Below are 10,567 nucleotides of genomic sequence, written 5' to 3'. Positions count from 1 at the left end.
AGGGGTGATTTCCAACAGAGTAAACAAAATAATGTCACAGACATGATGCTCTGGTTAAAGTGGGGTGGGGTGGAATGTTTCTGAAAGTTGACCTTAGGATGCAGGAACTAACAGGTGACTTGCATTCCCACACACATTTTATTTCTAAAAAGCAGGAAGGGAGAAGAGCCTAATCCTGTCTCGAAATGGTTCCAAAAACTTAGACTGGTGCAGTCAGGAGGGTTTGTCTTAAGGTCTGTTAAAACCTGAAAAGGCCCCCTTCAAACAAGAATGGTTAAAATCAGTCCTGAATCAATCAAAATGTTTTCTTTCCAGGCCCCAGTTTGGCCATAAAGAATGTCTGACTGGAAGGCTAGAACAGGACAGAACAGGATATTCTAATGCACTTCGTTATGACCCCGTCAACAGCTTCTTCAGAAAGAATCCTCATTACAACTGACCCATTAAAGAATATCAGTCATTTTCTCCAAAACATTCCTATGTTTAGAGCTGCAAAGGAGGTTAGAATAATTTAGAACAAAATTCTCAAGTTACTGATGAGGAAATAACTCCAAGAAATTAAGTGACTTGCCCAAGGTCACTCAGCTAGTGAAGGGCACAGGCTGTGCCAGGACCCAAGATCTCTGGCTCCCGGGAGCTGCTTGTTCCATTGCATCATTCAAGATAGCACAAAGTTATTTTCCAGGAATTCTGATAAACCAGGGGGAAAAAAAGTGTCATGCCCTTTTGGATTCCAAGTCCCTTCCAGTAAGGCAGTACTGGAGATAGCACTTATTTAGGGAATATTCAGATAAATGACTACAATATACAGAATTTTTATATATATAGATTTTTTTTTAAACCTAAAAAGCTATCCATACAATAGATTAATTAGGAAGACTGTTAGATACTCAGAGTTTTCTGGAACAATGGAGAAACTCTCTTCCATTGCTCAGAAGCAGTATTGGGGCACAGCATTTATACCCAAGCTGTCCTTCGGAGGGGGGGCGAATTTTCACCTGTGATGTTTCAATAGGCACCTCAGGAAAAGCGCTGCTTTGGGGGCTTAGGATTTAGTGATGCAAGATGGATGCTGGCTGGTAAGAAATGTTTATCCGAGAGGGTGGGGGGAGGAGAAAACACTTCCATAGCATTGCTCTTTCTTATTTTACTTGTTTTAGAAAGGACAAATCTGAACATTTTCTATCCTATACAGTGATATATCTAACATAATTTTGTTATGGAAGGGTGCACAACACAAAACTAGCAAGCTTTCAACATCAGTTCCCCCCGCCTGTCCTAATAGGCTGCCACTGGTCAACACACAAATCCGTATTTGAAAACACAAGCAGCCCTTCCTCCAAACTTTGGTAAGGAACACACCGTCCAAGCCCTTGCATGAATCTCTAGATGTTCCCGATTTGCAAACGGTAGCCCACGTTTTCCATTTAGCCCTGAGCTCCCTCCCAGCCTAGAAGATCAGTTTTCCTTGATCTTATCTAGCTCAGGTGCTTTGCAAACTGCAGGTGCTCAGTAAAGTATTTAGAGCCTAAGGCACTTTCAGTGAGTTTTTCCCAACGACTCCCACACAGTGCCAGCCACAGCACTTGGATTTCCCTCTCGCTCCCGTTAGTAAGAGATAGACGTGGAAGAATCTCCAGCCAGCCCCATCAGCCCCGCAGCCACGTGCGGTCGCTCCTCCTGCTCGCTGCTTTCAAGACAGGAAGATGAAGGAACGTGGCGTCGTAGTAAACCGTAGTAAGACAGGAGGGAAACAAAATGGGGCATGTCACATGCTCTCGGGCCTGGATTTTTCTCAATTAAGAACAAGAGGAAGTGTGTGTTTCCGGCCTCTGTCAGTGGGCTGGGTGGACTCGCTCACTCTCAGGATTCTGGTGCAGATGCACGAATGAGGCTGAGCGCGTAACGTCCTCAGTCGGGAGGCGGGGAAGCGTGGGGAGGGGGGTGCATTTGGCTCAGTTTTGCGGGCTGCAGAGGGAAAGGGGAGGACGGAGAGAGGTAGCGGAAGCGGTCCTCGGATGCCAGGCCGGTTACCGCGGGCGACCCCGGGACCTAAGCCCCCGCCCCCGCGCCGAGGCCCCGCCCCGCGCCCGCCGTTCCTCGCGCTGATTGGTTCTGACCGGGGCCAATCAGCGCCCCCCCGCCCCGGGCCAGATGTTTCTGAAAGTTGACCTTAGGATGCAGGAACTAACAGGTGACTTGCATTCCCACACACATTTTATTTCTAAAAAGCAGGAAGGGAGAAGAGCCTAATCCTGTCTCGAAATGGTTCCAAAAACTTAGACTGGTGCAGTCAGGAGGGTTTGTCTTAAGGTCTGTTAAAACCTGAAAAGGCCCCCTTCAAACAAGAATGGTTAAAATCAGTCCTGAATCAATCAAAATGTTTTCTTTCCAGGCCCCAGTTTGGCCATAAAGAATGTCTGACTGGAAGGCTAGAACAGGACAGAACAGGATATTCTAATGCACTTCGTTATGACCCCGTCAACAGCTTCTTCAGAAAGAATCCTCATTACAACTGACCCATTAAAGAATATCAGTCATTTTCTCCAAAACATTCCTATGTTTAGAGCTGCAAAGGAGGTTAGAATAATTTAGAACAAAATTCTCAAGTTACTGATGAGGAAATAAATCAAGAGGGAGGAATGCAGGAAGCGGAGGTGACCCGGGGAAAGGCAAGGTGCCGGGGCCAAGAGGGCTTGCGCCGGCCAGAAAGGCCACACAGCAAGGGGAAGGGAAAGGAGCGAGAAGAGGGAGAGCCAGGCTGGTGGTCGTGGAGGTATGGAATCCTGGAAATCACAAAAAGGAAATACAGTGAAATGACCAATTTTTTTTAAGGGGAGCGGGCATAACAAAGAATGACCCCTCCCCCCCAAAAAAACTGACCCCAAAGGGGATGGCTTCAGTCTATGTTTTTGCGAAAGCCTATCCTATTTGCCCAGCTGCAGTTTCAAAACTAAAAGACAAACTCGATGCTGGTTAAAGGGCTGCTATGGCTAAGTCTGAGAGGGGCTTTTGCCCCCCTTGGCCTCTCAACTTACACTCTGCAGAGAGTAGGCTACAAGGACTGCGAAATTCTGAAAAGGAACAAAAAAAAAAAAGACAATGCCAGGCACATGAAATAAGAGTTTGGAAACAAAGGGAAGGGCAGAGGGGTAAGTACTGGAAAACAATCTAGCAGGTCAGAACTAAGAAGAGACACAGAGACTGACAAGAGAAAAACAGAAAAGGTTGCTGGAGAGAAGGTAAAGCCGAAGGGCACCCAGCAAGTCCTGAGCTCCTGAGCTCAATGCTTCACAAATATTAAACAAGCCAAGATGTTTCAAAGGAGGGCTTGGGAGAAAGGGTACACCCCTCACTGCACCTCTGTTCCTTTCATGGTGTTTCAGGTTTCACCTGAGACATGGAGAAAGAGGCAAAGACAGCAATTGCTACGAAAGTTAGGAAAACAATGTTTTCACAAACTAACAGTCATTCTGAGCAGAAGCTGTTTGCCACTGACAGGTCTGATTTCTTTGTTTCAGATAACTGGCTATCAGATAACATCTTTAAAGTCAACTGGGCAAAGGCAAGCAAGCAGAATTGAGGACGTAAAGGTGCCAGGTGGCATTTGGTGCCACACTTAAAACACATAAACACACATTTACTTTTTACAAGTACACATTGTAGAATTTTTATGGCATGGTGCAGTCAAAGCATGGCCTATTGATACTCTAGGATTATGAGGGATATGATTATATGATTATTCCAGAATATTATATTTTCCTTTAGAAAGCTAAGAATAGATGGTTAGGTTGTGGAGGGGTTGTTTGTTTTGTTTTTTGGTTTGTTTTTTAATGTATCTTCACATAAGGAGGATTTTATTTTAAAGCCTCTTAAAAATAGAAAAAATAGAAAACTATTTGGTCAATTTTCTTCAGAGAAAACATCATTTATCCTACTCTATAAAAAGAAATCTATGCAGTACAAGTTAAGAAAAAGGGTGATAAAATCTTATTGTTTCCTAGCCTCTTCTTTCATCTCCTTTAAAAATGTTAGTTCTGCTGGGTTTGTTTCCTTCAAATTCTCATTACTTTCTAAATGAAGCATTTTATAATACAAATGGTTAAAGTGTTACAGGGATTCCAACTCTCAAAAATATCATTGGAAATAACTAAAATTAATATGTTGACATTGATATGCACAATTAAATATCTTTTCTAGTGAATAAAAACAAATATCGAAATAAATACTGATTAAATAAATGCTTTTTGTAACTCATAACCTAAAATCTTAGTTTGAAGGTTCATATACCTATATCTTGATCTACAAAACAGAGAATGATATCAAATATTGGAAACGGAATCAAGGAGACCGTGACCACATAATAAACAAATACCTATCAACAGTAACCCAAGACACAAAATTAATTTCTTATGAATGAACACATTTTGAGAAAAACGAATGATTTTAAAAGCTCATTCTATAAAGCATATACAAAATTCACAAGATAATCAGTTTGTCAGAATAAAGTGTTTCCAAATGCTGGAAACTTCTGCATTGCCAACTCATCACATTATTTGCAAACTATACTCCTCTCTTCTACCCACAATTATGACCACCAGAAAATAGGCTCAACAGAAGGAAGGGTAGGCTAATTCTCTATTACAAATGTTTTTCATTTTCAATACCCTTAGCCACAGAAGTCCTAAAGCCAACTTTCAACATTTACTGAGGCGTTTACTCTTAAACTTCAAGGTGAACAATAAATATGCTAAAAGTGAAGAGTAGATGGTTTAGCCTTCAATGCAAAACAAAACAAAACCTCCATTTCCCTGACTTATAAGCCTTCTTTTCACCACAAATAAAATGTTAAGCAATTTTACAGAAGATGTACAGTAGCCCCAAATGATATGTGTGATGTCTCAGTTCAAGAAGAGACAACTGTAAGACAGACATGCTGGGCTGAACTTCCATAACTCTTAACTAATAATGGGTCCCAGACGCACACAGTTTGCTGCATATCCTGTAAGTAAAAGCAGCCGTGCCTGTGAGATGGTGGGTCGTGTGGAAATAATATTTCACAAATCCTGGTACAGGAACAAAAAGAAAATGTCACCTATAATTACTTTCTTGAAAGATCAAGAAAGTATCAAGATGGATAGGTACTTCTCTCTAAATACGTAAGCCTAAAAAACTCTAAGTTCTGAATTTTTTTAGGGCGCCATGAATAAAAACTGATGTTTCCTGCTGCTGTTTATGTTGCCTTGGTATTGTGAAATCACCAAACAAAAGCACACAGATTAGCTCGATAAGATCACTCTTAAGAGCTATGAGAGCTATGAGAAACTATCTTAAATGGTTTTGCTCCAGTACTAACAAATATCTTTGTAAAACCGTCCCTTCCAGGGGCTGACCTAAATATAAGAAAACTTCTATGAAGAGATCAAGGTTCTTATATATGAAGTTTACAAACCTCGGAACTGGTATTATAGAATCTAAGTTTGTTTTTTTTTTTTTAAATGCTACAGTAAGTAGTTCACATGGGAATTCTCAAGTGAAAAAGCCCTCCTGTGGCTGTTCCTACACGTTTATTTGACTCTCTGCCAGGTGTCACTGTGGGGTGAACATCTTGTGATCTCTGAGAATGTAAGTGTGTTCTCCCTAAGGAAGTGGTGGGAAGGAGCAGGAAGGGGCAGAGGGGAAGAACAGAATTCAAGCACAAGGTTCAAAGCAGTTTTGCCTTCTGACTTTGTCAACCATGGAAACGCACCTGCTGTGATGTCCAGTTCACCTACTGGCGGTCCTCTGGCTGCTTCTGGAAACTGATGCTGGCGTAGGTGCTTAAATCCTCACTGGAGCGGTGGGTCGCGATGCTCTCACTGCTGCCCAAGGGCTGATGAGTGGGCGGGGGTGGGGGTGGCTGCGGTTGAGGGGGGCGCTCCTGAGGACGTTGTTTGACGTCCTTGGCCAAATCCAGGTCTATGTAGTTAAGACCATTCTCCAAACCTCCAGAAGCCCCACACCCTTGGGCTTGCTCCTTGGAGGATCCCCCAAGCTCCCCAGGCCTCAGCCACACATTCTCAAAAGAAGCAGAGCTGTGGCGTTTTACATCCTCACTGCTGCTGCTGCCACCACCACCACCACCGCCTCCTACTGCAGTCACCCCTCCGAAGGTCACCGCACTGCCTGCCCGAGTAGCACTAGGTGTCGAGGAGAAGGTCTCGGAGCTATGCCTCCTCCGGCAACCTTGCGAGTCTGCACGGATCACTTTGGCACTCTGGTTGCGGTTGGGACTGAGGTTCACCCGGGTGAAGGCACTCATGCCCCCGGGTCCCTGCGGGGCCAGCAGGGAAGAGCGGGCAGCCAGCTCAGCTGCTCCTTGAGGCGCAGCAGGGGGAGCAGTAGCTGCTGAGGATGAGGAGGGAGCAGCTGCTGTGGCCCTGGGCAGGCTTGCCTCCTCTGCAGCAATGCCTGTCCGCATGTCAGCATAGCTGACAGGGGTGACCGGTGAGGTGTCCACGTAGCTCTGACGGGGACAACCCATCTGCATGGTCATGTAGTCACCCCGGCTGCTGGGCACCGCCCGGGTGGGCCTGCAAACGCTAGCAGCCCCTGGAGGTACAGGGCCCACTCTGCCCATCTCCGCACCAGCTCTCTCTCGCCAGGATGCCCTCCGGCCTGGCCCCAGGTCCATGTTCATGTACTCCTCGGTGCCAGTCTCTTCCTCTCTGGGAGCTGGCTGGAGCTGGGATGGACACCTGATGGAAGGAGAGCTGCGGGAAGCCACAGGGCCAGATAAGTAGCCAGGCTGATCACTCCCGAATTCAATATTCACATATTCCCCTGGGCTCTTGGGCTCCGGAGGGTGCAACAGGGGTTGTTGCTGCTGCTCTCGGACCCGTGGTAAAGTGCTGGCCTTGGGATCCCCCAGGGACAACCTCGTGGGCCGAGCCAGGCGGCTGTTGGTTTGGGCAGCTGTATCCACCTTTCGAGGCAGATGGGGCTGCAAGACCTGACGGTGGGGATGTGGGAGGCCGGGCTCCAGCCTAGCCCCACAGTATCCCCCACCCAGGCTGTCGCTGCTGGTGGAGGAGGAAGAATCTTCCGCTGCTGCAGCATAAAGAAGGCGACCAGAGCTAGAGGAAAGACGGAGATGCTGGTGCCGGGCACCGTCCTCCGGCTCCCCAGGGCGCTGGGTGTGCTTAAAGGACCTTGGCAATGAGTAGTAGGAGAGGACTGGCTTGTGCTGGGGGTCCTCAGGGCCATAGTAGCAGTCGGAGGGGCTGCTGGTGTTGGAGTCCCCCACTGGTGACATGTTCATGTAGTCACCTGTGCAAGGCAAGAGCTTGCTACCACTGTTCTCCACTGGGGGTTTGGAGTGGGGCAGGGCGTGAGAGTGGTGGCCCCCTACCCCATTGGTCCACAGCTTCCCATAGCTGCTCCCAGAAGGGGCAGTTCTGCTGCTGGGCCCACCTCCAATGTCAGGGGAGCAGCTGCCACTGGGGGACATCATCATGTAGCCATTGGGGTCCACTCTCTGGGGATGGTGCCTGATAGGATTGATGATCTGCTGTGGGGCAGACACGCTCTTGGGGCTCATGGGCATATAGTCCCCACTACCCTTTTGGCTGGCAGGCACGGGGGCCACCCCTGGGGACATGGGCATGTAACCATCATCAGTGTGGAGGGTGGAGGTGTCTGGGCGGTGGTGGCCCCCACGACGCTCCAAGGGGTGCCCTTCCAGACCCTCCTCAGGGTAGGAGTGGGTGGGCACGAAGGCGGAGTGCCGGTAGCCCGGTAGCCGGCCTCCACTGCCACCTCCTGGTGGGTAGGCAGGCATCATCTCTGTATACTCCTCAATGGAAGCCACTGAAGACTGGGACGGTGTCTTCTGGTGGGAAATGGTAGGGGATGTGCCCGCCGAGTGAGTTCTCTTTCGGAACCTATTATCCAACTCTGCCGCACTGGATGCTTCATCCCCAGCCAAGGCTGGGCTGGTGCCCAAGCCAGCTCCTGGGAGGCAGCGGTGGCCGTTGCCACCTCGAGACAAAATGTAGTGACCATTGGGGGCAGCCAGAGTGGAGGCTCCTTTGCCACCCATGCAGATATAGTTGCTCAGCTCCTCCTCACCACGGGCCGGTGGGGTGTGGCCCAGGGAATCCGGAGTGACACTGCGGAAGGAACTTCGGAAATCACAGGGACTGGATCCATACTCATCGGAGGAGATGAAACCACCATCGCTGGGGGAACCGGACACAGATGCACTAGACCGCCGTGGGAAGAGACAGTCCGAGGTGGAGCCGTGGCCACTGGTGCTGCTGGACGAAAGACTGACCGGGCTGATGGCCGAAGGCGAGCAGCGAGAAGAAGGCATGGGGATGGAACGGCTGTGGTTGAGCGGCGGGTGCAGCCGGGAGCTGCCCCGATGACGGTGAGCGTGGGTCCGATTGGTGCTGGGACTCACAGGGCTGCCGTCCACTGAGGCTGGGCGGGACATAGTGCCTTCGCCGTCGCTGGAGGCGCGGACACGGAAGGAGCCCGGCTTCCCGCCCACCATGCTGGCCGGGGAGGTGGCGGTGATGCTCTCCGTGCGCGACCTGCGGGTCAGCCCCACCTGGCTGGGCGGGGGGTTGTTGAGATGGTGCCTGCGCAGGGGGACGCTGATGGGGTTGGAGCAGTTGGACGAAGACTGGCTCTTGCTTCGAGGGCGGAACTCATCGCTCATGGCCCGCATGGCCTCCAGAATGGTCTCGTGCATGTTCTGGGCCACCACCGAGTCATCCACCTGCATCCAGAACTCCCCGGGCCCGGTCACGGCGGAACGGCCCACCTCGATGAAGAAGAAGTTCTCCGAGTGGCCGCAGCGCCTGATGTTCATCAGCTGCAGCACCACGGCCGCCGCCTCCGAGTTCAGCTTCACGAAGCTGATGGTCTTGCTGGTCAGGCATAGGCGGTAGATGCCAATAAGGTTCTTCGTCTGTCCCAGGCCCTTGGGTTTTAGGATGACCTGCCAGACCTCCTTGAACGCGGGTCCTGGGGGCACGTCCCCATAGCTCAGGTCCTCCCCAGCCTCCCCGACGCCGGAGCTGCCGCTGCCCCCACCGCCTCCAGTCCCCGGGGCGGAGGCGCCATCGTGGTGGCCCTTAGCGCGGTTGTGCAGCTGCAGGAGAGCCTGGTACCAGCTGTCTTGCTCGGCCTCGCTGTCCGCCGCGATGGCAAAGTGTTCGTCCCGGGTGTAGAGAGCCACCAGGTGCTTGTTCTTGGAGTCAGCCCGCTTGTTGATGTTGAAGCAGCTCTCGAGGGGGATCGAGCGTTTGGGGGCGCTCGACTTGTGCCGCCACTTCTTCTCGTTCTCGTAGTACTCGAGGCGCGCCGGGCCCCCCGCCTCGCTGGCCGCCCGCAGCACGAAGAAGCGCTTGTGCATGCTCTTGGGTTTGCGCAGGTAGCCCACCTTGCGCACGTCCGAGAAGCTGTCGGTCTCCGGAGGGCTCGCCATGCTGCCGCCGAGCAGAGGAAGACGCCGAAAAACAACTGGGTGGGGGGCGGAGGGTACTCGCCGCGGCCCCGCACATGCAAACGGGGCTAGATGCAGCAGAAACCCCGACTCCGAAATCCACACCGCGCCCCACGCCGGGGATGGGCAGTCAAAGAAGGACGCAGCGGCTGCGCCAAGGAGATAGCCCCGACCGAAGTTTACGGGCGTTTCATGCCCGCGGGGGGAGGCAGAGCGTCCGGGGTGAGTGCAGCTCCGATCCTCCGAGTGCCAAGTCTCTCAGCCGCCGCAGTCGGGAAGGAGCAAAGATGCATCTCTCGCCGCCCGGCTGGAGTCCTGCGCAAAGAGGCGGCGGCGGCGGCGTCCGGGGGGTCCCTGCGCTGCCCCTCCAGGCGCGCGCGCGCGCGCCTTCCCTCCTGAGTTCCCCTCTGGAAGTAGCGATTCCCCAGGCAAATTAAATATCCTTGGGCAGGGGGAGGCGGGCTGCCAAGTCCCAACGTTGCACGGGGTTCTCCCTCCTCCTCCTTCGCCTCTTCCTCCGCCTCCTCCCCCCCCCCCAACCGTCCCCGCCGCCACCAGCCGCCCAAATACCAGCTCAATCGCAGAGACCGCGGCGCTGCGGCTGTGACTGCTGCTGCTGCTGCCGCCGCCCGCGGACGGGTCCTCTGCAGCCCCCATTCGGGCCCATGTCGGGCGGAGAAAGTGGCTTTTGAACGCGAAACGCTACTAGGCAGCCGGGACGGGCCGAAGGGACAAGCTCATCCCGGCCCCTCGCTCTAGTCGGGGGAGAGGCGGTGGGGAGGGGAGGGGGAGGTTTGGGCAGGACTCGGGGAAGACGCCTGTTCCCCGGGAGGCGCTGCGGCTGCAGTTCCTTCTCCCCTCCACCTCCTGTCCTCCTCCTCCTCGGAGAGTTGCCGAGAGCCCCAACCAAAACAAGCGGCGTCTGGCTCTGCGCGCCGCCGGCCCCCTCCGACCGCGCCGCCGTCTCACTCGGAGGAGAAAAACACGTGACGGAGCCTCCGCGCTCGGCAGCCCGGCCGCCGCCGCCGCCGCCGCCGCCGGGAGGCTCCCGCCTGGGTCTCTACATTCCGGGCC

General features: G+C 52.2%; 1 protein-coding gene across 1 annotated transcript; it reads right to left on the bottom strand.

Annotated features, from left to right (window-relative positions):
* Window positions 1-5,755: 5,755 nt before the first annotated feature.
* Window positions 5,756-10,450, bottom strand: IRS1 (insulin receptor substrate 1). Its single transcript, XM_008567336.1, has one exon. The coding sequence runs from the start codon at window positions 9,473-9,475 to the stop codon at window positions 5,771-5,773; it is 3,705 nt and encodes a 1,234-aa protein (XP_008565558.1). The 5' UTR covers window positions 9,476-10,450; the 3' UTR covers window positions 5,756-5,770.
* Window positions 10,451-10,567: the final 117 nt, after the last annotated feature.

Source organism: Galeopterus variegatus, unplaced genomic scaffold, assembly GCF_000696425.1.
Source record: "Galeopterus variegatus unplaced genomic scaffold, G_variegatus-3.0.2 Scaffold310, whole genome shotgun sequence".
Taxonomy (NCBI): Eukaryota; Metazoa; Chordata; class Mammalia; order Dermoptera; family Cynocephalidae; genus Galeopterus; species Galeopterus variegatus.
This window is presented reverse-complemented; position numbering and strand designations above follow the sequence as displayed.